This window comes from Triturus cristatus, chromosome 7 (assembly GCF_964204655.1).
Source record: "Triturus cristatus chromosome 7, aTriCri1.1, whole genome shotgun sequence".
Lineage (NCBI taxonomy): Eukaryota > Metazoa > Chordata > Amphibia > Caudata > Salamandridae > Triturus > Triturus cristatus.
In genome coordinates, this window is record NC_140590.1 from 345,694,575 (window position 1) to 345,710,704 (window position 16,130).

At 46.3% G+C, this 16,130-nt stretch overlaps 1 protein-coding gene across 2 annotated transcripts in view; it reads right to left on the minus strand.

Annotated features, from left to right (window-relative positions):
* LOC146809627 (beta-2-glycoprotein 1-like) overlaps window positions 1-16,130 on the minus strand; it is an 87,459-nt gene that overhangs the window by 24,550 nt on the left and 46,779 nt on the right. Inside the window, exons 1-2 of one of the 2 annotated variants that reach the window (XM_085616480.1) lie at window positions 14,002-14,099; window positions 12,233-12,382 (exon numbers count right to left, since the gene is read on the minus strand). In XM_085616480.1, the coding sequence (XP_085472606.1) occupies window positions 12,233-12,382; window positions 14,002-14,050 (199 nt within the window). In that variant the 5' untranslated portion in view covers window positions 14,051-14,099. Of the gene's footprint in view, window positions 1-12,232; window positions 12,383-14,001; window positions 14,100-16,130 lie in introns of those variants that run through there. The other variant, XM_085616479.1, reaches the window with a different exon arrangement.

Consider the following 16,130-nt stretch of genomic DNA (forward strand, 5'->3'; position numbering starts at 1 on the left):
GGCTTCCTTGGAGGTTGTTGCCCCTTTGGTGAGTCGGCTTCTTCGGAGCTTTAGGCTTCGTCGTCCAGTCTCTCCTGTGCTCATGCCTTCTTGGGATTTGCCTACTGTTTTGCGGGGTCTGCAGTTGCCCCCTTTTGAGCCCTTGTTGGAGGCGGACTTGTTGTGATTGTCCTCTAAGGTGGCTTTTGTGCTGGCCATCACCTCCGCTCGTCGGTTGTGTGATTGGGTGCCTTGCTCATTTCTTTCTCTTATTTGCAGTTCTTGCAGGATCGGGTTGTTTTACAGCTTGATCCGGCTTTTCTACCTAAGGTTTCTTCCAAATTCCATTTGCAACAGGAGGTGATACTTCCTGATTTGCATATGGAGGGGGATGCATTCGTTCCCTCTTCTTTAGATGTTCGCAGGGATCTTCAGATTTACCTACAGCGTTTGCTGTGCTTTCGGCTTTCTCCTGCCCTGTTTGTCTCCTGTGGGGGTGTGGCTAAGGGGAAGAAGGTTTCCATTTCCACGATTAGTAGATGGGTGCGTTTGGCGATCTGCCAGTCCTATAAGTCTGTGGATCGGCCTCCTCCGTCTCAGGTGCAGGGTCATTCGACACGTTCTGTGTCCGCTTCCTGGGCTGAGGCGGCGGGGGTCTCGATCTAGGAGATTTGTAGGGCGGCCACTTGGCAATTGCATCACACATTTCTTTGGCATTATCGACTTGATTTTTTGAATGCATCTGTTGACAGTTTTGCTGTTGGAATTCTGAATGCTGCTGTACGTTGATCATTTATTTGATTAAAAGTTTTGGACTTTTTGCATGGATCCCTGGTTTCCTGTGTTTTTTCTTCTTGGTTCTCTGCTTGTGAGTTCCTAACTGTATAAGGACTGGGATGAGGAGGACCCATGAGGGGGTAATGTCTTGTTACTTACCGGTAATCTTCATTACCCCGATTAGGGTCCTCCTCGTCCCAGTCCTCTTCCTTCCCTCCCTCCCGCTGTGTTTGTGTCTGGGACTTGTTGATAACTGGCATGGTGGTGGGTGGGAGGGGCTTATCTGATCTTTAGTTTTTGGTTGTTTCTAGCGTTTTTGATTGTCTGTGTTGAGGCAGGTCTGCCTCACTGTATAAGGACTGGGACGAGGAGAACCCTAATCGGGGTAATGAAGATTACCGGTAAGTAACAAGACATTCTTCGCTCCAGCTGTTCAAATAGTCAGTCTATGCCTATCATGGAAGACATCCTTAGACACGGTTACAAAATCTCGCTTTATTTTACTCAAGTGCCTCTCACATCCTCGAACTGGATCAGTGTTTCTTCTTACAAGACCTTCTGGGCTTGAGCTGCACCCCCTTGGAACTCTGCCTCCTTTTCATCAAGATACAAAAGACATGTGCCTCTTTCACAAAAATATAAACACCTGGCGCCATGCACAAGAGTTTTGTCTAATTTCTTCCCATTAGTGGTTGATCTGTCTCCCATGTTGCTCTAACTATGAAGATTTCTCTGCAATGTACAACTTGCAAATTCTATAAATAAAAGCATACACAAGGGTTGAGAGGTCCCACAGAATTCAATGTTGGGTCCGACCCAATACGAACGACCGAAGCAAACCAAGACCCCAGCTTCCTTCTCTACGTGCAAATTAAAGATGGATAAGAAGCGCTACATGGCCAACCATATCAAATGCAGTGGAGAGATGGAAAAGCCCAAGTATCACAACCTTTAATGGATTTGGATCTGGCTGATGTTGCACTGCTGTTATGTTTTGTAATGTAACCCAAGATAGGCCTGGGTAGTCACCTAACATTTCACCTACATTTTCCCTGCCATTGTACTACAGAACGGTTTTTCATATTGACCTTTTACCTAGTTAAAGTGCTGCATAAATGTTGTGTGGCTTTCCCAGAAAACTAGCCTCATATATCATGCATGAGGATTCTCAGAATCATAGCAGGATTACCATCTTCTGCATAATAGTTATGTATAAGAGTCATCCTTTCCATCATCCTCGGCTGAAATGACACAGCAAGGTAGAACCCCTGAGGGTAGCTTTTGGGTATATACACACCATATCTTTGCTGGGGCAGGCAGAGGAGAAAGACTTCCATGCTGACACACTGACGTGAGACGCTGAGGTTCCTGCACGCAGACACTCCAGCTCGCAGTCGTCTGACATCCCTCTCGGGGTTTCAATCTCGAGATCAAGACGGGGTCCCACAGTCTCTCACTTCAGGTAATGGGGTTGGCTTCAGCCTAGGGGGATTCTTGGCTCTACACCTACATACATGCTAGGTACACGTAGATACATCTAGTTAGGGTTGCATTGTAGGAGTACGCATTTTTATTGCCATGTATTTATATACCTGCCTTTATTCATGGTTTTAGCACTATGTTAGGAATCTTCCATCCTTTTACTCTATTGGTGCTTATAATCATTTATATCTGCTTCTGTCTTATGGTTGTTTCAGCACACCAATTTTACACTACAATGACGCTGGTTCAATACATGCTTATTGAAAAACGTCCCCACCGTTTATTCTGTGTATCTCTCTGAGACAAAGTGAGCACGAATTACTGAGCGAAAAGGACTGTACTGTTTCCACGATCCCTGATGGGACAGAGTTGTCATGTTCGATAGTTGCCAAGAACTATTCTCTCCTTGGTAAGAGGAGTTTATAGTGACACTGTGAGATGGATGTATGACGTTACAACGCACACTATTACAACGCATGCACTTACAACGCATTTTTTACAACGCATAATCCATTACAACGCATGACATTACAACGCATGACACTACAACGCATTTTTAAAAAATACCTTTACAACGCACTACCATTACAACGCATACTACCTTTACAACGCATACCATTACAACGCATAATATTAAATTACATTTAAGGTAAGTATTAGATAGTATAGGGGTAAAAATTACTATTCTAACTCCAGGGGGTGCAACAGTAGGGTAAGTGTTGGATAGTGTAGGGGTAAAAATTACTATTCTAACTCCAGGGGGTGCAACAGTAGGGCAAGTGTTGGATAGTGTAGGGGTAAAAATTACTATTCTAACTCCAGAAGGTGCAACAGTAGGGTAAGTGTTGGATAGTGTAGGGGTAAAAATTACTATTCTAACTCCAGGGGGTGCAACAGTAGGGAAAGTGTTGGATAGTATAGGGGTAAAAATTACTATTCTAACTCCAGGGGGTGCATCAGTAGGGTAAGTGTTGGATAGTATAGGGGTAAAAATTACTATTCTAACTCCAGGGGGTGCATCAGTAGGGTAAATGTTGGATAGTATAGGGGTAAAAATTACTATTCTAACTCCAGGGGGTGCATCAGTAGGGTAAGTGTTGGATAGTATAGGGGTAAAAATTACTATTCTAACTCCAGGGGGTGCAACAGTAGGGTAAGTGTTGGATAGTGTAGGGGTAAAAATTACTATTCTAACTCCAGGGGGTGCATCAGTAGGGTAAGTGTTGGATAGTATAGGGGTAAAAATTACTATTCTAACTCCAGGGGGTGCATCAGTAGGGTAAGTGTTGGATAGTATAGGGGTAAAAATTACTATTCTAACTCCAGGGGGTGCATCAGTAGGGTAAGTGTTGGATAGTATAGGGGTAAAAATTACTATTCTAACTCCAGGGGGTGCATCAGTAGGGTAAGTGTTGGATAGTATAGGGGTAAAAATTACTATTCTAACTCCAGGGGGTGCATCAGTAGGGTAAGTGTTGGATAGTATAGGGGTAAAAATTACTATTCTAACTCCAGGGGGTGCATCAGTAGGGTAAGTGTTGGATAGTATAGTGTAATATTATGCGTTGTAATGGTATGCGTTGTAATGGTAGTATGCGTTGTAATGGAATGCGTTGTAAAGGTAGTTTTTAAAAATGCGTTGTAGTGTCATGCGTTGTAATATCATGCGTTGTAATGGATTATGCGTTGTAAAAAATGCGTTGTAATGGTAGTGCGTTGTAAAAGTTGCGTTGTAAAGGTTGTTCCCCTGTGAGATAGATGGTATACTGACAAAGATAACCGATGGGGGTGTCTGGAATCAGTCTGAACACCAATCCCACAGTCTATGTTGTCAACTCAAAACGCGCAGATCATATATAGGTTTATAGGAACTACACGACACCGTTACCCGAATGTCAGAACACACAATAGTACTGTGCACCCTGACAACGGCTATAGCAGAAACAGGGACCAGAAACAAGAAAAGGAGAAACACTGGTACAGGCTCCATCACAAGACTGAAATACAGATAACACCCTACTGGTATACAGAAGGGGGAGTGACACTTAAGATTGTAAAGAAATATGGAGGTTAAGCCTACAAATAGGCAGGATTATGAGTGACCTTGAGTTGGACGACTTTCATTACATACATGGAATCAATCACCCATAAAGGACATGAGGTGAGCCATGCCCTTGATAACTTCAGTGTGGCTGTGGTGTCATCACCAAAGGAATCAATATTCATGAAAAGAGAAGGAGTTTCGATTTATCAGTCTTCAAAGCACATTGTAGAATGTGAACCATAGGCTAGAATATTAACCAAAGGGGAAAACTAGAACACAACAAATGGGTACTCGAAGAGGGAGCCGGGTGCTTTTTAGAAGAGAGTTGTGCTTGATCAGATCACTGAGGGCATTCCAGAGGGGAGAACCTGCAACATGCACAGTTGCCAGGCAAGGTGTGTGAGCCTTCCAGTTCTTTCTATACTGATTCCAGTGTTCAACCGGAAGCAAAAATGTTTTGTTTCCTGTTGCCATCTTGCATTGGGAACCCACTGCAGGGGTAAACTGAAGACACCTCCATCTTGGATCAGTGATCATGATGAAATAAATGTTTCAAACACTCAGGAATGCCTGACTTCTATAATATCCAAACTCTGCTAATTTTTCCTTCATGGTATTGATCTTCAATAATGTGGAAAGATTGGCAGAACAAAGAATTCTGATCATCCAAGCTACTCTATGTTTTCTTATTTATCTTCTTTTATCTTGGTAAGTTGTGAAGGTGTCCCCACCACACAAAAGGGCCCCGGGGTTTGGAAGAGAATCAGCGGTGAAACCGGTGAATCGTGAAAGGAGCATGCACAAAAGAAGGCAGGTTACCATGATTGATCAGCAGCCCATACCCCTTCAAATCAAGCAGATAATTATTGTCAGTTTGTAAAGTGCGCCGTTCATCTAACAGGCATCTTGGCACTATCAGAAACCACCAGTCGACTACGAGAGTGGCCACTTTTATTTTTTTACAGACAAAAAGCTTCATAGGCTCTCTTGTTTATTTTGGAAAGAGACACGTGTTTAGGTTCTTCCTAAAGCTCAGAAGATTTCCATTTGCTGCGAGGGAGGTTGGCAGCCTGTTCCAGCGTTGCACTGCCTTGACTTGGAAGGCTCTCCCACCTCGGTATTGTAGTATTTTAAAGGATAAGTTGTCAAATTCGGTAAATTAGTTGGATTTTAAATCAGTCAGAAGGGTTAGAAGCAGTAGCATCGCGAAGCAATGGCTACCACCCTGAACCACAAAATGATGACCCCCCTATTATATCTAAAAGGAGGGTGTTGCACAGTGACAAAAAAGGCTGCATTTTCATGGGCTGTGCACGTGCTTTGATGCTGTGGCAGAAATGTTTTAAAGGAAAGTAGCTTTAAGTGGGGAGTGGGAGTAGTGTGGTGGGGGAGCAATTATGGGAAATGGGGTGTTTCTACTGTCAAAAACCTGACAGTAAATAAGGACTATGTAAAGCGCCAGTTGGGTTTTCTCGCCACTGTGAGGTGAATTACAACCTAGACTTACAATGCACCATTTAAGTAGTCATTTTATAAAGCTCTGCAGTTTGCTTTGCTTCAGAGTGATGAATGTTTACATGGCAAAGAGGTTAACGCCAGGCAGGGTTTGGGAGGTTAGAGTCTGAGTGGGTAAGGACTGGTGAACGACCCCAATCATGCACCCTCTCCAGAATGAAGTTGAGTTAGAATCCAGTTTGAAGAGTTCAGTTTTCAGGTGTTTCCTGAATCGCATGTAATTTATGCATCTCTCGGTTTTGAGTTTATTTGATTCCATAGTCTTGGCCCCAGAGCTGCCCCCATGTCTCAGATGTTTGAAGGTTGAAATATGTGACTGGCATGCATTGAAACCCCAAACCGAGTGGGTGTGGAGACTTCTATAATGTGACACACGTCTCTGATGCTTCCTTTCTGCTCTATTTTATCCCAGAGGGCATTACACTGGTGTTAAGTTTACCCCTTAAGTTGGCAGGTACTGGATAAAGAGTGATTACGTATTTGTGCGAGTATAAAGTGATTTTGATAAAGGGGAAAAGCTGGGAGCAGAGGTCTCCAGGATCAGTGGGCAGCAACCTAGGAGCCCCTGACAAACAGTACAACCCAAAGCTAGCATTTTTTTTTCCGCATCTTTTATATAGCGCGAACTCGACCCGAAGGTATTGGAGAGCTGTACATGAGCACCGTATTTACATTACATATTTAGGCACAGGGAGATTAAGGGGCATATTATCAAGCCAGGCGATAAAATTATCGCCGCTTTAGCGGCAGAAAACTGCCGCTAAAACGGCATTTATGGGCTTGCTAATATGCTCTATGGAATTCCAATTGAAGGCCATGTTAAATGTGAAGGACATCTAACATGGGCTTCAATTGGAATTCCATAGAGCATATTATCAAGCCCATTATCGCCGTTTTAGCGGCAGTTTTCTGCCGCTAAAGCGGCGATAATTTTATTGCCTGGCTTGATAATATGCCCCTTAGTGATTTGCCCAGAATCACAGGATGTGGACGCGACCCCGAGGCTCGAACCCTGGTTTACAGCACCAAAGTCGGCAGTCTAGCCGACGGACGACATCCTCTCCCCAGCATTCGGTGGGCCCTCCCACCCAGCAGTGAACCTCCCACCACATTTAGAGGCCCCATATAATGGCAGACATGATTTTGTTCTTCAGAAGCAAACCCCCAAAGAATTTTATATGTCATATAAAAAGGCAATGACCTTGACATTCTGTTAAGTTTTTCCCTGTGAGCTGGAGGTCGCTGTGCTTTTTTTGCCTTTTCACGATTGCAATGGTTAACTTGGTGGTCACACAAAGGAGAAAACGGGGACAGACATAAAGAGGGCCATCCAATAAATGGTATGCAGTGGCCTCCTGCAGGAAAGGCCCCTGACAAGTGGTCACCAACACCGGCAGAGACTCTGTCATTCAAAACCCAGTGTTTGCTTGACTAATGAAAGGGCCTTGGGAGCAATGGGGCATACGTGCAAGAACTGCCGCTAACTAGCGTTAGCATTAGTTAGCTGCAGTTTTCTTAACGCGGCCTATCACCAAAAACTATCGCCCTGTTAGCGATGTAGGTACAATATGTCGCTACATGGCGATAGTAATAGCTAGCCAGGGTGAAAACTGCCGCTAACACTTGCGTCAAAGTGATAACAATTTTGACGTTAGCGAGAGAAAAGTGACGATAGCCCCATTAGCTGCAAAAAAAAACCTCACGTTCGTCAGCCCAATGTGACTTTTTTGGGCTCTAGAGGCAAAAATAGCCTATAAGTTCACCTCCAATGAAAAATAGGAAATAAAACCAATGGAATGCAGAATGTGACAGCCAGGGCCAAGTGCAGCACACATCAATAAACCCCCCACCCCAAACCCCTCAACAGCCAAGATGACCAGCCAGAGTCCCAGGGGAAGAAGAAATGCCGATTCAGGGCTACAGTTATGAAACGAGGTGCATCGCTGGGAAAAACTAGTGATGCATCACTTCTCATAGAACCCACCATGCAACACCATGGCAGACAAGACCTTGAAAGCGGGGACAGTCCCCCGGCCCAGGAGGCCTCGCTGGGCCTGTGACCCGGAGTGGGAGGCAGGGATGCTATGGAGTTGCTGAGCCATGGCGGTAGACATTGAGGCGTCGGCCATCGCCCTTGACTGGTGGTGAAGTCTGGCAGGTCGCATGGAGACACGTTGCTGACCTGTGTGAGAAGACCGCTTGGCGCACCTTGGAACTGTGAATGGTAGAGGCGCCCCTGCGCACCAACGTAGGGCGGTTTGCATCACATACCAGGTGCCACCACTACACCGGGGTGCATGGAGGAGATTACCAATGGTGGGCCACGCCTTTGTGCATCACAGGCCGGAGGATGTTGCGCTGGTCGGACGCTGTGGAGGGTGAGGCTCCTGAGCTGTGCTAAACTTATGTGGTGGGTGTGCTGCAACGTCACGCCTGAGGGGGCTCTGTTGCATCACCTGCATCGGGAGGTTCCCCAGCAGACTTGACGGCGACTGCTCTACCTAAGCTTGTGAAATCCCACCTGGCTGAGGCTCTTGCTGGCTGAGTCACAGATTTGGACAGAGTGCAGCGCATTGAGCCCCGGTGTCACTGTCCAGGTGAGGAGAAGTTGGGACGCGTAGCGGAGGAGGCCCAGGGGTGAGTCAGGCCCAGGCCTTGTGCCTGTAGGTGACACGCACCATGCTCAGAGCAATCCCTGCGCTGCGGCTGACCTACATCACCAAGGGCACCGCACAAGACTGGTGGGGGACTCTAGTAACTGGCTCAAGTCGCTGAAATCGGCCGTTGGTGGCAGTGTGTGCGAGGGGTACGGGGCTGGCTCGGGCCCAGGCCCTTGGGTATGCAGCTTGATCTGCCGTTACTCGCTGGGGAACTGGGGAACACAGAATCTGGTCACCACTGTTAGATGGGAAAAGGCAACTGGGTGGTTCTGACTCTCCTTGCCCCCTGTTAGTTTGCTTTTGGGTGTTCAGGGGACTAACCCTTAGTGGACTTCCTCTTCGCACAGCGCTGCTCTGCCTTGTTGCTGCTGCTGCTGTCACCATCTGCTGCTGCTGGTTCCTCTGACCCGGAGGTCAGGTGTTCGAGTCCCTCCTCCACCCACAGACTCCTACCTGCGCCTCATCCCTGGTGGTCCAGTGGTAGAGTGTCACTGCTCCGCAGCTTGACTGCCCTCCTGCTTTCTGCTGTTCTGTTCTGTTTATCTTTCTGCTCTTCTCCATTGCTTTTCTACCTTTGTCTTTTTTTATCTTTGCTTTGTTTTTCCTGTGCTTTTTTGCAGTTCATTTTTACCTATTCTGTCCCTCGTTGCAGCTGCGATTCCCCGCGTCCCTGCCCCCTCCAGTGTCCTTTCCTGCGTTTCCCACCTCCCAGCTGTCCAGCCCACCTGCAGCACTACTTAATTGCAGCCGCGTTATGGCCATGAACAGCGGGGGTGCCACTAGTGTGCCGAAGGGAAGTCCGTCTGCCCCTGTACCACTCCCAGCACCAGGGACCCAGCCTCTCAGACACTCTACCACTAAGACGCCAGCACCCTCCTCGCCCTCAATGCTAGACGCCACACCGCCTGCCATCGAGCATCACCGAAGAATACCTTTGCACCTTGCGCCTGCCAAAACTGCAAACGCCCTCCTGCCACATCAGCACACCAGCGCCTCTTGTCGCCCAGCTGACCAACTACGCACCTGACCGGCTTAACTGCATCCCTCCAAAAATACGCCACAGAAATCTGGGACCTCCTCGATGCCACCTCTTCAGACACCGCCTTCTTCACGGAAACCTGGACAAACCTCTGCTCTAGACCGGACATCGCCATCGCCATCCCCGACAGCTACAAAATCACGCACAAGGACCACCCGACCATCCAGGAGCAGGTATTGCCATCGTCTACAAAAGCACACTCCGACTGATCACGCACTCTAATTCCCCAACGGCGATCATGGAACCCCTCTACTTTCAGATCCGGACCAACCCCAACACCACCCTCCGTGACACCCTCGTCTACAGGCCCCCCGGGCCATGAACCCCCATTCACTAATGCCATTGTAGACCTCATCGCACCCCAGGCTCTCCCATCCCCTGTCTACATCCTACTCGGAGACCTCAAGTTCCACCTGGATAACCCCAGTGACCAGAAAACCACCCCTTTCCTAAGACCCTCGCCAACATCTGACATAAGCAGTTAGTCATCGCACCAACCCACATAGCCAGACACACGCTCGAGTCCATCTTCTTCGCGAGCGGAAACTTCAACTACAGCTACACCACAGAACTCTCCTGGACCGACCATCATTGTATACATCACCCTTCAACAAGCACACCGTACACCACCGCCATCATCACCGGCCTCCCCCCCGTCGCAGCTGAATCACGGCCACTGAAGAACTTCTCGTCAACTCCCTCAGCACCACCACTCCGCCAACACTTACAGATGCCAAAACCGCAGCGTGCAACCTCCACCAATGGATCTTCAACTGCGCCGACACCCTGGCACCCTCAAGAAAAGACCAGGCAAACAACAATCCAAGAAAGCCAACTGGTTCAATCCCGCCCTTCACTAGTCCAGACGCACCTGCAGACGTCTCGAGTAGAGATGGAGCCACAACATCAATCAACTCCGCAACACAGTCACCCTTGCACCATGGCTCAAAGGTGGCTGCGTTGGCGCATGGCAGCCATTGTGCGTCATTGTAGGGGAAAAAGACAGGGGCGCCTAATTCTGAGCCCCTTCTGGCAGTTTAATGCCGCCGGTGTATCATTTTCTGGAAATACTTGCAGCATGAATCTTGCACCACGTTGCGCCGAGTTTAAAAAGTGACGCGTCTAGGCATATGTGTGACCTTGTGAAGCCCGATGCCACATAATACCTGCGTCAGGTATGATGTATGCAGGGTGGGCATTCCCAGGTAACAAAGCCTTGTAGGATTGGCGCAGTGAAGTCTCTCAGATTTCACTGTGACAATTCTAGGACGCTACTGCGTCAAAACCTTCCGCCTTCGGGTGACGCAGTGCCATAGGGATAGGCTGGCCCCATGCATTGCTGGAGTTGCATCATGCTTGCAACACAACTGTAGCAATGCATGACTTTAGCACTGCCAGATACGTCAGAATTCCATACGTATCTGTCCTTGATTGCAACATGGAGCACCGTACATTGAATACGACGCATCCATGGTGTCACAAGGAGGCTGTAGTGAAAACTGTCGCAACACTGTTTTGTCGCTGCGATGCAACACTTTTCATGAATGGGGCCCAGGAATGCGTCCTATCTTATTGATAGGGAGCATCCCTGTCCTTTTGTTTTGGCTCAGGACAGTGCAGCACTGTTCCTTGCAGCACTGTCCAGCACCTAATATGTGGACCCAAGTGTTTCCACTAATTTTCAGACCAGCTATTTTCTGGTCTTAAAAGACTGCCTCTACCATGACTTAGCGGCAGTTTTGGGGGGTTATCGTCGTATGGGAATTTCGTTGTAAATATCGCAAAGTGGGGTTAGCGGCAGTTTTTGCATGGGAATGTCCACCTTGCATCTTATTTTCGTTAAGTTCTGGCAACAGAAGTCGTGACCTAAAATATTCATGTTTACGCTGGAAATAAGGTGATAAACAAAAAGCTGCCATAACGTCAAAAAATTGACGCTACGGCAGTGTTAAGTTCTTGTACATATGCCCCAATGTGTGTAGTGTCATGGGACATTCTCAGATTTACACCTGCTTCTGCCGCATTCCTAATTAAGCACTAAACGCCTGACTTAGAGTTCGCCCGATGGGTTACTCCGTCACAAACTAGTGATGGTGATCAGTGATTTTTACAGACACCTGTGATGCAACCCACACAATAAATCTGTACACTACATGTTATCTTTGTGCCAACAGCTGGACCTAATGCTCCTCCCCTTGCGTCAACTTCAATTCATGTCGGACAAACATGCACTAAGGGCCATGCTTCTGTAATTTAAAGAGGTGTGCAAAGGGTTGGGGACATTCTTGGCGATCACCAAGGAAGGCAAAAGATAAAGTCAAAATGAAGAGCACCACTCATTGCACAGAATTAGGTGAGTATAGTATATTTTATGACATGAGCAAGAATCTCCTCTATGCATCAAAGTATCTTGCCAATCCAAGAGATTTCATGCTTTCCCAGTTGGCCTGATTTGTTCTTTGGATTCTGGGACTTGAAGTAATTGTTGTGCTTGTAATGCAAAAAGCAGAATCACAAGAACGTAAAAGATTAAGCAAGACTGGATGAGTGACACACACTTGAGATGTGGCAACTTGGGGTTCTTTCAACCAATGGCCCACTTTTAGAATTTACTTTACATTTACGTTTGTAAACAACAAAAAATACAAAAGTTCTCTGGTTCATGAGAGTTAAGTTGAAGAAGATGACCATCAGAAGAGTAGACTGACCTGGGCATGTCCACCAATCTGGCCCTACCTGGCATAACGCAGCTCATGCCGCAGTCACCATCGCACATGCAGCGTCTCTTCCCCGAGCAGTCTCTGTCCTGGAGGCAGGACCTCAGGCACGTCTGACCTCTCCCGGCAGTCAGGTCCTCTCTCTGTGGCGGGCACGCTTCTGGCATCCCTGTAAGGGGCAAACAGTTACCTTCCGTGAGTCCAACATTGATATTGACAGGAATCAGCTGGTTAAAGGCTTTGTTGTAGTTAATGTCAAAAGGTCAGGTTACAATTAGAAAATGGTTGATTATTTCTGCAGGTGAAATTTTGTTTAATCGACAACTGTACAGTTTCGTGAAACTGCAGCACTGGCAAAAAAGTCCTAATTCTGACACTGTGGAGTGGAGAGGATGCGGCGCAGTGGCCAGACCTGCCAACTCAGAAGCTGCAGAGCCGGGGTCGAGTCTAAGTGTTGGCGCACCATCCTGTGATTCTGGGCAAATCACTTAATCTCACCATACCCATGGACAGCGCCCTATACCCTCACAGGTGATAAGCCGTGCTAAATAAATAAACTAACAAACAAAACCAACAAACTCTAGCTCATGCATTGCTGTCTAAGGAGACACTCAAGCTCACACACTGGGGCATATTTACAAGGGAATGGCGAAGAGTGGCATTAAGCACAAAATGAGAACACCACGCTTTGCCATTCCGAAAACACAGGGATGAGCCAGATTTGCAAAGATACGGACATCCCTGCGTTTTCCCTAGAGCTGGAGCTAAATTAAGCTGCCTAGCGTCAACGCCGGTACCCTTGCATCATAGTGCAAGGGTGCCTGTGTTGAGGAAATGATTGTTTATTTGCAGGAAGGTATTCCTTCCTGCACATAAACAATCACAAATGGCGATTTGAAACTTTTATATGTGCTGCATTGTGCAGCACACATAGGAGTTGCAAATCATCATTTTTTTAATGATTGTTTATGTGCAGGAAGGAGGACCTTCCTGCACATAAACAATCATTCCCCGTGCCTTGCTGTTTCTATGTGTGCTGCACAGTACAGCACACGTAGAAACAGCAAAAATGAGGAGAAATAAAGCATTTCTCCTTGTTTCGCCATGTGAAGACCAGGTTTTCCCTGGTCTTAATTTTAGCATTGCCTCCTATTTACGCCACCCTTCTAAATAGGGGGCAGTGTCAAAATCAATTGGTGTTGCTGTGGAACACCCAGCACAACACCCATTGCACACCAATTTCACTCTAATTATAGTATGAAAGGGTTCCTTATTTACAAGGGGGCATTAAGCCAAACAGCACCGCATTGTAAATAAGGCAATGCCCCTATCGCTACACGAACGCAATTAAAAGTAACATTCCTTTGGTGATAGCAGTGCTTAATTTGTAAAATAATAAGTGCCAGGGCCCTGGGCCGGAGGCCACTGAAGCTTGCACTACCCAATGTCCAACATCGCTATCAATGACAGTAACAAAACAACTCTTTCACCTGTATGTGTCACAGTTCAGATTATTCCAGGTACCAAAAACTAAAGAAATGGCTGGGGAGGCAGGTATTAATAATTTCTAATTTATATTGTATTCAGGAACAACTATTGTTCTGCTCATCTCTAAATTAGATGAGCAGTGCCACCATGTGGCAGACTGTGATAAGTGCAGTGTTAGCAATTAAGTTCCGGTGCCGAGCACCGGAAACCAATTAAGTGCTGGTGCTGAGCACTGGACACCACCGCCTCAAATTAGACACAGGAAGATGGGGGTTGTAAATATGCACCACTGTGTCTCACCTATTGTCGCCTTGCCTGCCACTGCACCGCATGCATTATTCCACCCCATTTCAGGAGTCCACTTTAGTCACTTAGGAAAATAATGTAAAATATGAGGCCTTCAGAAAATCTTCACGGTCATAGGTGGCCTGCAATAAAAAAGTGAGTAACTTGGTTTTCAATCCATTGTTACGTCTATTCATCAGTCTAGCGAGCACCTGCCTCTTGATCGGCTCCACCCCATGTGCCCTGAAGCATATTTTCATCTACTGACCTATCTCTACTGTAGAACAGTTGCCGCTTGCCAATTTTCCCCACACCTGCAATTAAATTGCCTTCTTCATAATAACTAACTGGGTTGCAGACCTCACTCCTTAAATTCTTCCATCAGGAGGAACCATTGTATTCCATGCATGAAGTCCTACGATGTGGCTTAATTTTTTTAAATGTCTCTGGCACATTGGACATAATTTATCAGAATGTTATCTTTAAAAGCCTGTCACTCTAAGCAGGTATCAGAAAAACAGCATTATCTTTGTTCTCCTCTTGTCTAGAAAAACATGCCTATCAAATTAAACTGGGACCATTCCTCTACATATCTTGCAGCATCACATGTTGGCACCCGGGGATCAGCTATACCCCCAACTCTATAAAGCACTTACATGGTACCACTTGCCTTCATACTGGATTCCCATAGGAATTCCTGATATGTGTCTGCTCAGCGGGGTCCTATGTCTCCTGCAAGCTCTCAGAAAGTTGCTTAAATCTGTGCTTATTCTAGTTACCTCCAGTCATAAATACTGTAACAGCCTCCCAAACAAATCAACTCACTAGCTCATGCTTGGTTTGAAATAAAACAACTACAAGATGCCTGCACTGGTATCTCTCCGCTGGCTCCTAGTAAAGGAAAGATATAAATTCCAATAGTCTGTCTTGTCCGGAAACACTTACATGATCAAGTGGCTAACTACCTGGCCATGTTTTTTTGCTCCATATCTTCTTACAAGATTCTTAACAACTAGTAAACATAGAGGAATATTTAAAATTAAATGGTGCAGCGTGGCGACGCAAGCAATTTTGCTGCACCGAGCTGCGTCATTTAAAAAATACAGGGATGTGCTGTATTGACAAGAATACAGCACATGCCTGTTCTCGTCCCTCCACCAGCGCACAAACAGCAGCTGTGTGCAAATGCAGGCACTTTTGCAACACGGTGCAAGGGTTCCTGTGTTTGTGCAGGAAGGGACACCTTCCTGCACAAAAACAATCATTAATGGCATTTTGCTTCTTCTACGTGTGTTGCAGAATGCAGAACACATCGAAGGCGCACAAAACAAAGAGAAAAAAAAGTATTTCTCCTCGTTGTGCTACTTTAACACCTCCCCTGGAAATATGTTAGTTTTTGGCACTACCTCAGATATATGAATCCTTGTAAATCTGGGGCAGTGTCAAAAAGCCATGGGTGTTGCGTGGTAACACCCACAGGAACACCCATTTCACGCCCTTTTGACACAGTACTGCGTGAAAGAGGGTCATATTCACAGGGCTGTCTAAAGTCAGCAAAGTGACTTTGCGTGGCCTTGTAAATATGGGCACAAAGCATCACAGGAGCGTAAAACAAAAGACACTCCGGTGGTGCTAAGGGCTTTTAAATATGCCCCATATATTCCTGTTTATTTTGCTGACTTGCTCCAAGAAGTTCCGATTAAGGACTCTCAGCATTATTTACAATAAAGTAATGCAGTGCAGCACTGCAAGCCATTTGGCTGCGCCGTGCTGCATCAATTTCAAAGCACAGGGATGCATCATATTTACAATAATATGAGGTATCCTTGAGCTCTCCCCTGAGCTGCGCCATGGTGTAAGTGTATCTGCGTTTTAGGGGGGATTGTTTTTGTGCAGGAAGGAAAACCTTCTTGCACAAAAACAATCATGAGAGGTGTTTTCTTCGTTCTATAAGTGCTGCAGAATGCAGCACACATAGAAAGAGGAAAAATAGAGGAGAAATAAAAGTATTCCAAGGTTTACGAACTGTTGTAAATCTGGCGATGCAGCAGAATCTATAGGTGTTGCTTGAGAACACCCACAGCAACACCCATGGCATGCCCCTTTCACACAAAGTGCTGAGTGAAAAGGGTCTGTATTTACAA